We start from the raw sequence: 18,943 nt of genomic DNA on the forward strand, positions 1-18,943 counted from the left end.
ACAAGCTAAAAGAGGCTAAACAATAAAATCCTAAATAAACATAACAGGGAACTTTTATTCACCTATAGAACTGAATCTTCAAAAAAATAATATATAAAAAATTTCCCATACAAAAGTATATAAATTATCTTTTTTCTTTCAGTGCCAGTTTCTACAACAAAACAAACATCTCCAGAATCTACACGAAGCACAGAGGGAGAATCTCTGCCAACAGAGCCCCCAACATCCTCACTAACAGAAATTCCAACGGACTCAAATGCAGTATCCTACACCGGAACAGATAAGACATCAGAGATGCCAGAAGTATCTACCGAGGAGACATCTACAATAGTTGTAACAACAGCAGAAGCAACCTCATTATCGACAATATCGACCAAAACATCTCCAGTACCTGAAACAACAGGAGAAAAATCCACAGAAGCTGAAATAATTACAGAGACCTCTTCCACAGCAGCAGAGACATCTCCAATAGTTGAAACAACTACAGAAACCTCCTCATTGGCAGAAGTATCCACAGAAAGTTCTCCAGTATCTGACTTAGCCACAGAAGGAACACATTCAGTACCTGATACTACAATCGCAGAAGCATCTTCATTATCCTCTGTACCATCAGAGACTTCTCCCGTATCTAAAGTACAAACAGAAGGAACATCAGTGCTGCCAGATTCCACAGCTGCAGAGACAGCTCCAGTGGTGGAAACAACTACAGAAACCTCCTCATTACCAGAAGTATCCACAGAAAGTTCTCCGGTATCTGACCTAGCTACAGAAGGAACACATTCAGTACCTGATACTACAATAGAAGCATCTTCACTATCTTCTGTATCGTCAGAGACTTCTTCAGTGTCTGATGTACAGACAGAAGGGACATCAGTGTTGCCAGATTCCACAGCAGCAGAGACATCTTCAGTGGTAGAAATAACTACAGAGACCTCCTCATTACCAGAAGTCCCCACAGAAACTTCTCCAGTGTCTGAACTCACCACAGAAGGAACACATTCAGTACCTGATACTACAATAGAAGCATCTTCTTTATCTTCTGCACTATCAAAGACTTCTCCAGGGTCTGATATGACACAAGAAGTGACATCAGTGTTGCCAGATTCTACAGCAGCAGAGACATCTACAGTGATTAAAACAACTACAGAAACCTCCTCATTACCCGACGTACCCACAGAATCTTCTCCAGTGTCTGATTTAATAACAGAAAGGACATCAGTGGTGCCAGATTCCACATATGCAGAGACAACTCCAGTACTGGAAGCAACTACAGAAACATCCTCATTACCAGAAATATCCACAGAAACTTCTCCAGTATCTGACCAATCTACAGAAGGAACCCATTCAGTACCTGAAACTACAATAGTAAAATCTTCATTATCTCCTGCACCATCAGAGACTTCTGCAGTGTCTGATGAACAAACAGAAGGGACATCAGTGGTTCCAGATTCCACAGCAGCAGAGACATCTCCAGTGTCTGATGTCCAAACAGAAGGGACATCGGTGGTACCAGATTCCACAGTGATGGAGACATCTCCAGTTGTTGAGACAACCACAGAAACACCATCATTACCAGAAGTATCTACAGAAACATCTCCAGTATCTGACCTAGCTACAGAAGGAACACATTCAGTAGCTGAAACTACAATAGAAGAATCTTCATTATCTTCTATACCATTAGAGACTTCTCCAGGGTCTGATGTAACAAAAGAAGGGACATCAGTGGTGCCAGATTCTACAGCAGCAGAGACATCTCCAGTGGTGGAAGCAACTACGGAAACCTCCTCATTACCAGAATTATCCACAAAAACATCTCCTGTATCTGACCTAGCTACAGAAGGAACACATTCAGTAACTGATACTACAATATTAGAAGCATCTTCACTATCTTCTGTATCGTCAGAGACTTCTTCAGTGTCTGATGTACAAACAGAAGGGACATCAGTGGTGCCAGATTCCACATCAGCAGAGACATCTCCAGTGGTGGAAATAACTACAGAGACTTCCTCATTACCAGAAGTCCCCACAGAAACTTCTCCAGTGTCTGAACTCACCACAGAAGGAACACATTCAGTACCTGATACTACAATAGAAGCATCTTCATTATCTTCTGCACTATCAAAGACTTCTCCAGGGTCTGATGTGACACAAGAAGTGACATCAGTGTTGCCAGATTCTACAGCAGCAGAGACATCTACAGTGATTGAAACAACTACAGAAACCTCCTCATTACCCGACGCACCCACAGAATCTTCTCCAGTGTCTGATTTAATAACAGAAAGGACATCAGTGCTGCCAGATTCCACAGCTGCAGAGACAGCTCCAGTGGTGGAAACAACTACAGAAACCTCCTCATTACCAGAAGTATCCACAGAAAGTTCTCCGGTATCTGACCTAGCTTCAGAAGGAACACATTCAGTACCTGATACTACAATAGAAGCATCTTCACTATCTTCTGTATCGTCAGAGACTTCTTCAGTGTCTGATGTACAGACAGAAGGGACATCAGTGTTGCCAGATTCCACAGCAGCAGAGACATCTTCAGTGGTAGAAATAACTACAGAGACCTCCTCATTACCAGAAGTCCCCACAGAAACTTCTCCAGTGTCTGACCTCACCACAGAAGGAACACATTCAGTACCTGATACTACAATAGCAGCATCTTCTTTATCTTCTGCACTATCAAAGACTTCTCCAGGGTCTGATATGACACAAGAAGTGACATCAGTGTTGCCAGATTCTACAGCAGCAGAGACATCTACAGTGATTGAAACAACTACAGAAACCTCCTCATTACCCGACTTACCCACAGAATCTTCTCCAGTGTCTGATTTAATAACAGAAAGGACATCAGTGGTGCCAGATTCCACAGATGCAGAGACAACTCCAGTAGTGGAATCAACTACAGAAACATCCTCATTACCAGAAGTATCCACAGAAACTTCTCCAGTATCTGACCAATCTACAGAAGGAACCCATTCAGTACCTGAAACTACAATAGTAGAATCTTCATTATCTCCTGCACCATCAGAGACTTCTGCAGTGTCTGATGAACAAACAGAAGGGACATCAGTGGTTCCAGATTCCACAGCAGCAGAGACATCTCCTGTGTCTGATGTCCAAACAGAAGGGACATCGGTGGTACCAGATTCCACAGTGATGGAGACATCTCCAGTTGTTGAGACAACCACAGAAACACCATCATTACCAGAAGTATCTACAGAAACATCTCCAGTATCTGACCTAGCTACAGAAGGAACACATTCAGTAGCTGAAACTACAATAGAAGAATCTTCATTATCTTCTATACCATTAGAGACTTCTCCAGGGTCTGATGTAACAAAAGAAGGGACATCATTGGTGCCAGATTCTACAGCAGCAGAGACATCTCCAGTGGTGGAAGCAACTACGGAAACCTCCTCATTACCAGAAGTATCCACAAAAACAACTCCTGTATCTGACCTAGCTACAGAAGGAACACATTCAGTAACTGATACTACAATATTAGAAGCATCTTCACTATCTTCTGTATCGTCAGAGACTTCTTCAGTGTCTGATGTACAAACAGAAGGGACATCAGTGGTGCCAGATTCCACATCAGCAGAGACATCTCCAGTGGTGGAAATAACTACAGAGACTTCCTCATTACCAGAAGTCCCCACAGAAACTTCTCCAGTTTCTGAACTCACCACAGAAGGAACACATTCAGTACCTGATACTACAATAGAAGCATCTTCATTATCTTCTGCACTATCAAAGACTTCTCCAGAGTCTGATGTGACACAAGAAGTGACATCAGTGTTGCCAGATTCTACAGCAGCAGAGACATCTACAGTGATTGAAACAACTACAGAAACCTCCTCATTACCAGACGTACCCACAGAAACTTCTCCAGTGTCTGATTTAATAACAGAAAGGACATCAGTGGTGCCAGATTCCACATATGCAGAGACAACTCCAGTAGTGGAAGCAACTACAGAAACATCCTCATTACCAGAAGTATCCACAGAAACTACTCCAGTATCTGACCAATCTACAGAAGGAACCCATTCAGTACCTGATACTACAATAGTAGAATCTTCCTTATCTCCTGCACCATCAGAGACTTCTGCAGTGTCTGATGTCCAAACAGAAGGGACATCGGTGGTACCAGATTCCACAGTGATGGAGACATCTCCAGTTGTTGAGACAACCACAGAAACATCCTCATTACCAGAAGTATCTACAGAAACATCTCCAGTATCTGACCTAGCTACTGAAGGAACACATTCAGTACCTGAAACTACAATAGAAAAATCTTCATTATCTTCTATACCATTAGAGACTTCTCCAGGGTCTGATGTAACAAAAGAAGGGACATCAGTGGTGCCAGATTCTACAGCAGCAGAGACATCTCCAGTGGTGGAAGCAACTACGGAAACCTCCTCATTACCAGAAGTATCCACAAAAACATCTTCTGTATCTGACCTAGCTACAGAGGGAACAGATTCAGTAACTGATACTACAATATTAGAAGCATCTTCACTATCTTCTGTATCATCAGAGACTTCTTCAGTGTCTGATGTACAAACAGAGGGGACATCAGTGGTGCCAGATTCCACATCAGCAGAGACATCTCCAGTGGTGGAAATAACTACAGAGACTTCCTCATTACCAGAAGTCCCCACAGAAACTTCTCCAGTGTCTGAACTCACCACAGAAGGAACACATTCAGTACCTGATACTACAATAGAAGCATCTTCATTATATTCTGTACCATCAGAGACTTCTCCAGGGTCTGATGTGACACAAGAAGTGACTTCAGTGTTGCCAGATTTTACAGCAGCAGAGACATCTACAGTGTTTGAAACAACTACAATAACCTCCTCAATACCAGAGGTACCCACAGAATCTTCTCCAGTGTCTGATGTACAAACAGAATTGACATCAGTGTTGCCAGATTCCACAGAATCAGAGACAGCTCCAACAATTACAGAATCCTCATCATTACCAGATGTATCAACAGAAACATCTCCAGTATCTGACCTAGCTACAGAAGGAACACATTCAGTAACGTATCCTACAATATCAGAAACATCTACATTATCTCCTACGCCTTTAGAGACTTCTCCAGTATCTGATGTACAAACCGAAAGGACATCCTTGGTTCCAGATTCCTCAACTGCAGAGACAGCTCCAGTGGTTGAAGTAACAACTATAAATATCTCTACCCTACCAGAAATATCAACCAAAATATCTTCTCTATCTGATGAAACACCAGAAGGAACATTTGCAGGACCTGATGTTACAACAGCAGAAACATCTCTGGTTTCTGGCACAATAGCCAAAGAAACATCTTTGGTAGTTGATACTACAAATGTGGGGACATCACGTGTTACAACTAACACAAATCCTGAATCTGGTCCAACAACAATAACAGAAACAACTTCTACAGCTGATTTTATAACTACAGAAAAGTCATCTAATCTAAATACAGCACCTCAAGCAACATCAGTATCTTATACAACTCTGGGATCATCTCTGGAACCTGAGATTACAACAGCAGAAACAACATCATTTCCATATACAACACCCAAGATATCTATAACATCTGACATCTCCACAATAATCAGAAAAACATCACTTCCAGGTACCACACTGGAAAAAACTTCTTCTCCACAATTAATTCCTGACAGAACAACGGGAGAAACTTCTTCAAAGCCTGAAACTACAAGTGTAAGCCTAGAAACAACTCAACTTACAGATACAGCAAAAACGCCTTTGGCCACTTTAGAAACTTCTAGTGAAACACTGACCCATACATATTCTGTACCTGATATAACAGAACAGAAAACAAGTCAAGCAGTGGATATAACAACAGAAACATCCACACTGGCATTAGAATCTCTAGGCACTGGTACCACGAAACTGCAAACATCCTTTGAACCTCAAAGAACGTCTTTAGCCACTGAAATAATATCCAAAAATACATCTCCAGATGTAACAGAAGACAAGTCTTCATCATCATCTGTTACATCCTCCTTTGTAACTAATTTAATAACTGAAGTACCAACTCCAATAGACACAAAAATAACTCACACTGTGGTGGAAACATCACCTGCGGACCTTATAACTGAGATAACAAGCAAAATAGCATCCACACTATCTGTTACAACGAGAGCAATGACATCTTCAGCAGTAGGGTCTGAAACCACAGAAATAACTCCAACAACCGATGCAACAGTAAAAGATACAAGCTCGCTGACTGTTTCTGAAAATTCAAAAACACCTCATCTAACAACACCTAAAATATCAACAGCTGAGGAAACATTTACAACAAGGCCAGAAACTCCTTTGGGGACTGACAAAACATACGAAACATCTCCTGTAACAAATCCGAAAACAGAGCCTCTTATTTCTAGGATAACAACTGAAGGTGCATCTTCTTTGGTTGACACAACCATTTCAGAAACATTCTCCGTAACAGAGAGAATAACAGCAGAAACCACAAGAGGGCCCACAAGTACAGAAAACATTCATGTAACTGATACAACAACTATGAAGCTTGAAAGTACAACTGAAGAAACAAAAGTGGAAGCTACCACAGGTTTAACTGCTACAAGTTTAAATACACCAAAAATAACCATAGAACCATCTTCAGTGCCAGATGCCAAAACAGAAGCCACATTATTTACAAGTAGTGAAATTGTAACACCTGAAGAAATGACTTCTGGAATTGGCACAGAATTATCACAAACATCCACAGTCATGGGTGTAACATCAACAGAAACATCTAGATTCTTCACAACCCTTGTCGCTAAAACAGAATCCATCCCAACTTTAATGGACACAACACTGTCAGAGGCTTCCACCAAAGCAACATCAGAGAAAGAAGAAACAACTTCAGAAATCAAAACATCAACAGAACCTTTGTCTTCTGTGGATACAACAGGGCCATTGTCTCATTCTACAAGCAAGACAGCAACAGAAACAATGCCATCTTCTGTTAAAACGACAAGACAATCATCTCCAATAATTACTTCAGTGGTATCAGAAACATCTAATAAGATCATTACGACTGGAGCAGTAGCTTCCTCAGAAACTTCTTCAAAATTATCATTTTCAACATTAGGAGAATCATCTTCAGCAGGTTCTACAACAATATATGAACCAACTTCGGTATCCCACACAGCTCTTGCGACTGTAGCAAAAACATCAAGCTCGGAAATAACACCATCAAATGGTGCTATTTCTACAACAAAACCCGACACTTCTCATGTATCTCAAACAGTTCTTGTGACTGATGAAACAACTAAAGAAACATCACTCCCAACGGCAATGACTTCAACAACTGTCCGACCAAGTGACGCAACATCTGCACAAACTACTCCATTAGAATATACAAAATCAGAAACAGCTTCAAAAACTTCCCTAATATCTCAAGTCATAACCACCAAAGAGGCAGAAACATCTAGTGGTTCATCAACAACATTAGTTACAGCTGTAACACCGGAAGCAACAGGCAGAACAACAGTCTCTGGAACTGAACCAAAAACCTATGAAACAACTGGGGAACTTAGTTCAACCACAGTTTCTGTGATTGTTACAACTTTAAAAGTATCAACCGCACCTCCTACAATTAAACCTGTGCCATCTTCATCACCCCATACAACAGAACAAGAAATAGTGCCTACAACGATTAAAAGGACAATTAAACCAACGACTACAACCACTACCACTACTACTACTACAACTACTACAACACCTACTACTACAACTACTACAACACCTACTACTCCTAGAACTACCACAACTACAGCAGCACCACTAGGTAATTGTACTTCCCAGAGGTTATCTGGTTCTTGAATCTATATTATTAATGTATAGGGTAAATGCAATTTAAAAAATGCAATGGGTTTGTCTGATCGTAGATCCTTAGTTCTTACATATGCTTTATTTACCCCATATGTCCACTCAAATCCATACCATTATGACTCAGTGATGGCAAAAGAGTAGGAGCTATACCCTCAGTATTGCAGACAGTGAGCTCCACCTGTAATGTGAATCCAACATTGTGATGAAGACCACAATCTTTGCCTTTTAACCACTTAGATGCCATAGTGAATAGTTCATATTCTTCAATATGTATGGTTGAGTTAACATTTTCATAAAAGAAAATTGGCCTCACATAGACATGTACTCAAACTGATTTTCAGATCATGAATTGGCTATTGTTGCAGTTCACGTAAATTTTTCTGCCCCTCCGATGTGTCCCGTAATGGAGACTAGATTAATTATGATGTCTCTGGCTTTGTACACAGGGGTAGAGTCTAATAAAATTGCACTGGCTCCTATCTTATTGCAGGCAGAACAGCTATCTCTTAATAACCTAAAGTCTCGGTATATCCTATGTGATCCAGCTTTTGTCGAGTAAATGAAGGAATTAGGGGACACATGGGGTGATTTCATTCAGAAGTCCTTTGTAGGACTAAAACAAATAGATAATTAATCAAAGTTTAATAAAAAATTATTTAAAATAATTTTTCATAGTAAAAAAACAATATTTGGCAAAAGTAAAAAAGTAAAGAAAACAACAAACATATTTTGGCTTTAACACAATCATAAGAATCTGTATGAAATCTTAAAGATGTTGCCTTTACAGCAAAGTGTCAGGTTTGTGTGCTATAGTGGAGGCAAACTTTTGTAACCGGAGTTAGATGATAAATATTATTTGCACAGATTCCATGCATTCAAATTTCCTAATTTAAATTCTATTTTTTAACAGTTGTATGCCAAAATGGAGGAACCTATGATGGAATAAAATGTATTTGTGCTTTTATGTTCTATGGTCCTCGTTGTGAAACTATCATTGATAGAGTTGAACCTGGTAAGTGATGATTTTTTGTCTCCATTGGAAATAGCATCAGCTTCCATGGTATCGAGAACCTGTTTGATCTGATTGATACCCTACATAGTAAAGTAATTCTGTTCTGGTAACCTACAGACTTATTTGACTTAAAGGAGTATTCTTTCATATAATATTTAGCACCTTTTCACTACTTATGTGATTCATTAATGGGTGATCGGTGAGGGTCTGACTGCTGGGCCTTCTATGGATCACTATTAACAGCAGTGTCTATTGCTCTCAAAGAATTTTCATGGTCAAACACAACTTGATTTAATAATGTAGCTGTCGGGGTGGTAGGCTGAACTTCAACTATCCAAAGATGGATACCCATCAACATTTTGACTTCAAAGATTGAGATACCTACTCTTCGCCCTCAATTTATGACCTACAGCATAGACTCTCTTCAGACCATGAGTTACATGGATGACCGTTCAGCAAAATAAAAGTCAAGTAATAGTATGGACAGATTTTAATGGCCATGCTAGCTATTCATTGGGTATCTGAGGCAGCCCTCTGAAATATAAAAAAAAGTATCCATGCAGCACATCATAGTCGAATGATAAATATATACCTATGCAGATGGTTTAGAAATACCAATATATTTTATTACACTTTTGAAAATTAAACATTTCAAGTTCCACATCTTATGTTCTTCTCCAGTAAAGTCAGTGGAAACTTCTGTGAAGGTGGAGTTAAAGATCACCAATAAACCTTTTGATGACAATTATAAAAACAACCAATCAACAGAATATAAAGAATTTGAAACAGAGTTTAAAGATGAGGTAAGAAGACAGAAGGATGAACATTTTCTATACCCCATACCCATGCACAGTTGGCTGAGTGTTCATATGTTCACAGTAAGGAGAGGTGAGCAAGTCACTGTGGACATTTCTCGTGGTGGCTTATCTCTCTTGAGATGAAAGGGATTATACAATAAAGTTCGACATTCCAATCCTTCATTCTCACAACATAATTTGTTAGGGGAAAATCAAAAAGTCCCCAGACACTTAGGATAGTCAATCCTCCCACCAAAATCAATGGATATGTCCAACTTTGCTCTAATGTGTCTAGAGAGGGTTGTGTTGTCCCATTTCAGGAAATGCTCTTCCCTGCCTCCAGTTTATTAGATATTACCAAATCACACTGTACTCATTTTTCCCAGGTCCATGGGCAAGTCTCTGCCACTGCGTCCAGTGCCTGGCATTGGCTGAAGCCCTGACATCACGTTAGACAATCATTGAGGTCACTGGTTCTGCCCGTGCAGATGGAACTCTAACCTTCAGAACCTATGTGTTCACGGACTAGCTGCTGCTGCGCTGTCGACATGATAGTAGTGTCGCAGCCAATGCCAGACACTGGAAAAGAGGCAGAGACTTACTGGTGGATCCAAGGAAGTTGCATACAGTGAGTTTGTTATTATTTAGCAAACTACAGTCAGGGTAGAACATTGTCTGAAAGAGAACAACCCCTTTAAGCCTGAATGGGGCAACACTTTCATCTTAATTCTAGCATGTTATAATCTTTCTCTTTGTTTACACAGATGAGAGAAGTCTATAAAGATATGGAAGGATATAAAGATGTACAAATTCTGGATATAAAGTAAGCTTCTTCATTTTTTGGTTAGACATGTTGAAGAGGGCATTGCTCTTGAGCATAACTTTCACCATCAACCTCACTTTTGGCCTTTGGGCTCAAGCAAAAAGTGTAGGCCCAAATAAAGATCTACATGTAGATGTCATTTAAGACGGTTAACACACAACTATTAATTCTCATTATTCGAGAGTCGTGATATAGTAGTGCCCAAATTACTTCTACCGCATCACCAATTTTGTTCCACCAAATACAACAAGTGTTCACAACAGTATTTCAAATATTTACTATAACAAAAGTCAATATTTGGAGACATTAAAATTGTCCTTGTATGGGACTTTTACACACTCCACATTAATAGGAGAACAACTCGTAGATATAGAACCTGTTCCTACATTTGAAGATTGTAGACCAGGGTTTCTTCCTTTATAAAAGAGTACAGACCATTGTCAGAGCCCCTACCCCTCTGGAGAGGTCAACTTCAACAAGGTATCGACAGTCACCTCTTCAGTGAAGTAAGCATTGTACAATGTTTTGCTGATGACAAAATCCTGGCCATGGACATGCCTTTACTTTTCTTAGCAAAATCCTGCTAACATGTTCTTTTTAAAGCTTCAAGCATGATGCCAAGAAGTAGTTTTATCATTATGTTCATAGTGTCACTGGTGCAGCTGTCAACAGTATGGAGGCTTGAAAAGATGCTGATAGGGAAAGAAGGACTTACAGCTCCTATTCTGTTGGTCAGACAATAGTTTTCTAGTCTTCTTTAACATGCTGCTTCTGTAGGAATGTGGACTGTCATGTGGTTTTATATATAATAGTGATGTGCGTCTTATGTAATGTATTATGGTAATGCACAGCATAACAGTCATGTAAAGTTTTAATGTACAATGTGAGTAGTGTATAGTGAAGGTAAGCATAGGACTAGCTTTAGGATAGAATAACTACGGTTTATATGGTAAGTGGTTTGGCAACAGCATAGGACATTGGATAAAACAATAGGTTTAGTCTATAGGAGAGGAAATAGTTAATGATAGAACAAGCCCAGTGGCTGGGACCTAGAGTTGATAAAAGGGGGGGCACTTTCTACTAGTGTTGTGGTTAGAGAAGTGCACCGCCAAGGTCAATTTCAGGTGCAGTGGGCTGCTAGGGGTAGCATGGGCCAACCATTCGAGGTCGTGGGAGGTCATATTGAGTTCCCTGATTGACATTCCTGTAACATCTGGTGCCTTGGGTTCAGTCAAGGTATCAAGGAATTGGTCTGGTCTTCTGACATCTTGAAGTAAGTGGATGTGAAATTACGTCGGGGGCAGGTGGCCAGTCCCAGGTGCACTACCGAAGTGAACAAGAAATCCCTGAGGCTGATGGAGTCAGCTGGATTGGGGGTAGTCCAGGATGAATGAGTGGAAGGACTGAAGAGATACTGTACTGAGGAAGGAAATGTGAAATGCTGTGCCTATCACACCTGATGAACTTGAACTGATCAGTAAAAATGTGTCTGTAGTAAAGAACTTTGTGTCCTCTGAATTGTGTGCGGTGGCTCCTGAGGACGGAAGCCTGAAGGCAGCGGAAGCCTGCGGCCTACATGTGAGTGTGACGCACCCCGCACCTGATAGCACACTGGGACTGGGACACTGTTTTCCTGTAAAGTGCCAGAGTGTAACTGGACAGCAACTCGGTCATGAATATCGCTCTGAGGCACTTTACATTTGGCATGGTTGGCAGGATCAATCCATGCATCAAGAGAACTTGACAGATGCAGGGAAATATCCAGTGAAAGCAAAGATGGCGCCGAACATAGACTGCAAGATGGTGGTGAGTGTCTCAAAATGGCGCGATAGATCCGTCCATCATGGGCATAAATAAAGTGAAATCCATCTATTCTGGGAAGTGGCTTGTCCAGAGAAGTTGGCTTGTAATGAGCAGTGCTCGCCCACAATGAGCACAGCGGAAGAAAAAGAAACCACGCCCGTTACAGCAAGTCAATGGAAAATGGGCGGAGAGTCACAGAAAATGGGCAGGTGAGAAAGAAGCAGCTCCACCCAGGAAGGGAAAGAGCCATGACAGGCCCCAGAAAGCAGAAGATATGATGCCATTCATGGCTAGTGAATCAGCAAATGAGCAACAGGGTGAGTTGGTGGTGGAGTTCAGCGAGGCTTCTGAGGGCAAGGTTGAAGGAGTGGAATAACCGGAGCAAACCAGACCAGCAGTAGAAGGGGCAGTATCTTGCAGCCAGGAATTAGTCGACTTCACTGGGCCACCAAGGCCCGAATCCAGGGTACGACGTTCACCGCCGGGGTTCCTGAGGACCGAGGATGAGAGAGCCAGGATATGGCAACTGGTGAGCGGCCTGAGGGGCCTGGGCTTGTCGGAATAGAAAAGGAGATGAGCCAAAGCCAGAGCTGGAGACATGCTCGTGGGTCCACTAGCCTCAAGGTATCGTGAACTGGCTTCCCGGGGGGTAATCATCACCTCTGACTCACAACTTAGGCAGGGATTTATAGAGGAGTTCGCCACCCACCATATCCACCTTTTTGACTAGAGAGCAGTCAAGACCGAGCACCTGCCCCAAAGGCTGCAGGAACTGGCGACGGGTACCAGAGTCACCTTCCTGAAGACGGAAGGTCAGCAGAGGTCGCACGCCGTGGACGTGATCTGAGAAGGCAGAGAGCAGGATGAGCCTTTCCTGCAGAATGAAAGAGCCTGGGAGAGAGTCTTCGAGGTGGCTTGAGTTGGGGTCACCAACTTCAAGGCACCATATGGTCCCTGTGGTTCACCACCTCTCACGTGAGTTGGACAAGTCTCGTGGTCGGTGGACGTGGAATTACACAAGGGGCAGGTGGCCAGTCCCGGGTGCACTGCCGAAATAGAAAAGAAATTCCTGAGGCTGATGGAGTCAGTGGGCTTGGGGGTAGTCAAGGATGAATGGGTGGCAGGGCTGAAAAGGTACTGTACTGAGGAAGGAAACATAAAGTGCTTTGCCCTATCACACATGTTATCACTTGATGAACTTGAATTGACCAGTAAATGTGGTCTGAACCCAATTATCCAAAATTATACTCCTATAGACATGTTTTAAAGGAAATGTATGAAATTTGATCAAGTCTACAGAATTTCCATAATGATCATCGCTGTCTGGATCATTGGGTGGACACTAAATAATGACAACCTATTTATAATTCATATTTGACTTTGACAGGAGTGGGAGTATCATAGTGGACCATAAAGTGATTGTAGAAATTCCATATACAGAAAATGTTGATGTGTCAGAACAATATGAACACATCTTTGAGCAAGTTAAGGAAAAAGTGGAAGCTGTAAAGAATACTAACTGCACAGAAACAAGTGAGTACATCAATGTCTTCATCACTGTGTCACTGTGCTTAAAATAATACTTGTTTCAACCATCTAAAGATGTTCATCATCTAAATTTGTCAGGTTACATTTCTAAAACTGGAAAATTGGCTCAAAGTGCATATAAATGCCGGAGCAATCTGCATACATTGTGTTCACCGTTCTGTGTGGCACTAGGACACAACATCAATGCTGAACTAACGATGTGTCAACATTCCACAAATGTCTTTAAAGAGGACCTTTCACCAAATTTTTCATGTTAAGCCGGACACATGACGTAATAGTGGCTGAAGAGTGGAATAAAACTTGTTTTTAGTCTTTTTAATTTCATCTCTCCGCTGCCAAGATATTAGCAATTAAATTATTTGGCACCTAATGAGTTAACTTTTGTAAAGTCCAAGTGATTGTTATTACAAACTTATCCCTGTGGACATGTTGTCCTCCCTGTATGAGTTGTCCAATCATAAGCAGGCAGAAACTCACAGGAGCAAGAAGTACACACCCCCAGTGAAAACTGTCTGATAACACGCATTCGGACTTAACAAAAGCTAACTAATTAGGTGACAAATAATTTAATTGTGAATATCTCCACAATGGAGAGGCAAAATTAAAGAAAAAAGTTATATTCCACTTTGTAGCCACTATTACATTGCGTGTCCAGTTCAACAGAAAACATTTAGGTAGTCCAATTTTTCACAATAACTTTTATCATTTCTCATCACCAATCAGAACATGATGAGCATAAACATAGGGTAAATGTAGAGTCAACAGGGATGATATAGACAGAGCCACCCTTACTTTTGCAAAACAATTTTTTGTTTTAAAAAAAAAGACTGTCGGCGCTGCTATTCCTGTCAGTCTCAAGACATATTTTTGTCACAATCCGTTGCAACCAATGAGTGGCCGCTCATCAGCGGCATCTATTCAATATTTCATCAGGGTGGACATACACTCTAATGAAATAGCAAAGGCTGCAGCTCATGATCGGCCATTCATCAGCTGTCAATACATTTGGACATTGTGGTGCTGGGACAGGAGCAGCACAGTGCTTGTCAGCCCCAACCCCATGTGCAGCATTGTATGAGGTCAGCATGCTGCTGAGGTCATCAGCCTTCTGTACTGATGGTGGGTCTGGAACTACATGAATTTACTGACAGTGGTTCTGGTGCTGCATTCATGTGCTGACTGTGGCTTTGGCACTGCATTCATGTGCTGACAGTGGGTCTGGCGCTGCATTCATGTACTGACAGTGGCTTTGGCACTGCATTCATATGCTGAAGGTTGTTCTGATATTGTACACATGTAGCAATCTAAAATGTGTTTCTTTCCTATGTTAAAACTTAAAAATCCTCAAATCTTAGAGTTTTGACATTATGACATTTGTTTCTTGCCGCAGTTGTGGCACACTTCAATGTGTGAACACAGCCTATAAAGGTTGCTCATTTCTGCATCGAGAGGTGAGTAGTGCTGATAATGTAGTGTTTGCACATACCTTCATGGACACGTGAATGATAGGCATGTCCTATTTTGAGGAAAAGGACAGGAAAACTCTACCTGCCAAATGTACACACTTCCTAACAGGTATGTGAAGATATGACATCATTAGTGCTGCTTACCTCCCAATTCAGAATTGTCGGACAACCCCTTTAGCAGAGTATTTGGCAGGGTGACAAACAAAGTTATGCCATGGGAATGTTGCACTTTATTTTTGGCATCAAGGAAAGGCTATGTTGTATGTGGGCTGGTGGGTCGATGTGGCAAGGCTGCATTTTAGTCCCAGTCCGGCCCTGGTAGGCAGCCAGAACTTTTACCATGCAGTTCTATTGTTCTGTAAAGTGGAGATTTGGAGCTCTGTGACACTTTACAATGTGTCTTAACCTTTAACTGCTCTCTGTGCTTACTTCGGCAGATATGACTTGTTATGATAAAATATATGGAGAAGTAACAGAAGAGGAAATAAAAGGTAAGAGCAAAACAAATTTGACTTTGAAATATTCTCTTAAATTTGCTTAATATAAACATTTTTTAATATGACTTACAGATTATTGTGTAGAGAACATTCCTCCCGGGTTTCAAGAGTTTTACACAGAAGTGATCACTTCTGAAGGTCTGACCTGCATTTCTCACTGCGATTCGTCATCACGCTACTACCATAACTGTAATGAAGGTCAATGTGTGATACAGAACCAGACAGGTGCACAGTGCTAGTAAGTGTGCCGCTAACCTTCTAGACTTGGCGTTGTGTAGTATGAATCTGTGAATCCTGAATGTATAAAGTAGTAAAAAGAAGAAACTTTGGTGAAAGTGATATCTTAGAAGATATGTGTCTACTGATTAGAATCCTACTGAAGGCTAAAAGGACATTAAGCCTAGAAATATATATATATATATATATATATATATATATGTATATACTGTACATTGCTCAAAAAAATAAAGGGAACACTTAAACAATATAATATAATACAATATAACTCCAAGTAAATCAAACTTCTGTGAAATCAAACTGTCCACTTAGGAAGCAGCACTGATTGACAATCAATTTCACATGCTGTTGTGCAAATGGAATAGACAATAGATGGAAATTATTGGCAATTATCAAGACACCCTCAATAAAGGAGTGGTTCTGCAGGTGGGGACCACAGACCACATCTCAGTACCAATGCTTTCTGGCTGATGTTTTGGTCACTTTTGAATGTTGGTTGTGCTCTCACACTCACGGTAGCATGAGACAGACTCTACAACCCACAGAAGTTGCTCAGGTAGTGCAGCTCATTCAAGATGGCACATCAATGCGAGCTGTGGCAAGAAGGTTTGCTGTGTCTGTCAGCGTAGTGTCCAGAGGCTGGAGGCACTACCAGGAGACAGGCCAGTACACCAGGAGACGTGGAGGGGGCCGTAGGAGGGCAACAACCCAGCAGCAGGACCGCTGCCTCCACCTTTGTGCAAGGAGGAACAGGAGGAGCACTGCCAGAGCCCTGCAAAATGACCTCCAGCAGGCCACAAATGTGCATGTGTCTGCCCAAACGGTTAGAAACTGACTCCATGAGGGTGGTATGAGGGCCCGACGTCCACAGATGGGGGTTGTGTTCACAGCCCAGCGCCTTGCAGGACACTTGGCATTTGCCACAGAACACCAGGGTTGTCAAAGTCACCACTGGCGCCCTGTGTTCTTCACAGATGAAAGCAGGTTCACACTGAGCACGTGACAGACGTGACAAAGTCTGGAGATGCCGCGGAGAGCGAGCTGCTGCTGCAACATCCTTAGCATAACCGGTTTGGTAGTGGGTCAGTAATGGTATGGGGTGGCATTTCTTTGGACGGCCGCACAGCCCTCCATGTGCTCGACAGAGGTAGCCTGACTGCCATTAGGTACCGAGATGAGATCCTCAGACCCCTGGTGAGACCATATGCTGGTGCGGTTGGCCCTGGGATCCTCCTAATGCAGAACAATGCCAGACCTCATGTGGCTGGAATGTGCCAGCAGTTCCTGCAAGATGAAGGCATTGAAGGCCCGCCCGTTCCCCAGACCTGAATCCAATTGAACACATCTGGGACATCATCATCATCTCGCTCCATCCATCAACGTCACGTTGCACCACAGACTGTCCAGAAGTTTGCGGATGCTTTAGTCCCGGTCTGGGAAGAGATCCCACAGTAGACCATCCGCAACCTCATCAGGACCATGCCCAGGCATTGTAGGGAGGTCATACAGGCACGTGGAGGCCACACACAATACTGAGCCTCATATTGACTTGTTTTAAGGACATTACATCAAAGTTGGATCAGCCTGTAGTGTGTTTTTTCACTTTAATTTTGGGGGTGACTCCAAATCCAGGCCTCCATTGGTTAATAAATTTGATTTCCATTGATGATTTTTGTGTGATTTTGTTGTCAGCACATTCAATTTTGTACAGAACAAAGTATTCAATGAGAATATTTCATTCATTCAGATCTAGGACGTGTTATTTGAGTGCTCCCTTTATTTTTTTGAGCAGTGTATATATATATATTTAAACAAAACAAGACATATAGTTGTCCTCACTGTGTTTTTTGCGGGACAAGCTGTAATTTTGAATTAAAACTATTCCTTTTACCACATAATGTACTGTAAAACAGGAAAAAAAACAATTCTGACATGGTTTTTCAGGAATTGTTTTGACGGTGTACATTTTTAGGCAAAAATTCCCTTGCAATATGAATCTGCTCATCAGTTTAATTACAGTGATACCAAACATGTCCAGTTTTTTTTATTTTAGTGGTGAAAAAAAGATCAGAAGTTTGCAAAAAACTGTTTTTGGGATTGTGTTGTCATTACCCGAGACCCGTAATGTTTTATATGTTCTGTCGATGGAGCTGTGTTGAGGCTTATTTTTTGCTCTATCAATTTTTTTATTGATACCATTTTGGAATAGTGAGTTGCTTATCAATTGCTGCATTCTTGATTTTTTTTCATTTACAGTGTTTACTAATTGGGTTGATTATTTTTATATATTGATAGATCAGACTTTTCTGAATACAGCAATACTAGATATATCTATTTGTAATTTTTTTATTATCTTTATTTTTAATGATGGAAAAGGAGGTCATTTGAACTTTTATGTTTTCTTAATTTTTTTTATATTTTTCAAAACATTTTTTTTCTTTTCGCTACACTTGTTAGTCCCTTCAGGGGACTTGAAGTTGCAATCGTCCGATCACTTGTGCTATATCCAGCAATGCAACAGCATCACTGTATGTAGCAGAAATCACAGTCTATTTTGAAACCCGGCCACAGGCAGGATTACAAAGGAGCTTGGTAATGACAAGTATGGAGGTTTTCATGAGACTCCCGGCTGTCAAAGCAACTTATCAGCATCCAGCAGAGATCCACTCCATCTGTGATCCTTAGAGGCAGGTCCTGGCTGTAATATACAGCCATGATCTGCCTGGTATGGCTCCATACACCCACTTCCGACTTGCGCCATATATGTATGGTGCATGTTGTGAAGGGGCTAAGGTTGAAAAAAGACACAAGTCCATTGATTTCAACCTAAAACCTGACATGTTTATCAAGAAAAAGATTAAAACCCCATGAGGCAGAGGCTAATTGCCCCATGGTAGGGTGCAGTC

At 41.4% G+C, this 18,943-nt stretch overlaps 1 protein-coding gene across 2 annotated transcripts in view; it reads left to right on the top strand.

Moving 5' to 3' along the window:
* The window catches only part of LOC141167064 (uncharacterized), a 36,539-nt gene that overhangs the window by 12,372 nt on the left and 5,224 nt on the right, over nt 1-18,943 (top strand). For both annotated transcript variants that reach the window (XM_073654403.1, XM_073654404.1), the window contains exons 8-14: nt 143-7,810; nt 8,765-8,866; nt 9,548-9,669; nt 10,428-10,486; nt 13,677-13,822; nt 15,741-15,794; nt 15,873-16,038. In XM_073654403.1, coding sequence (XP_073510504.1) covers nt 143-7,810; nt 8,765-8,866; nt 9,548-9,669; nt 10,428-10,486; nt 13,677-13,822; nt 15,741-15,794; nt 15,873-16,038 — 8,317 coding nt within the window. The remainder of the gene's footprint in view (nt 1-142; nt 7,811-8,764; nt 8,867-9,547; nt 9,670-10,427; nt 10,487-13,676; nt 13,823-15,740; nt 15,795-15,872; nt 16,039-18,943) is intronic.

The sequence above is a fragment of the Phyllobates terribilis genome, unplaced genomic scaffold (genome assembly GCF_046119375.1).
Source record: "Phyllobates terribilis strain yellow unplaced genomic scaffold, ASM4611937v1 Scaffold_11__3_contigs__length_659146591, whole genome shotgun sequence".
Taxonomy (NCBI): Eukaryota; Metazoa; Chordata; class Amphibia; order Anura; family Dendrobatidae; genus Phyllobates; species Phyllobates terribilis.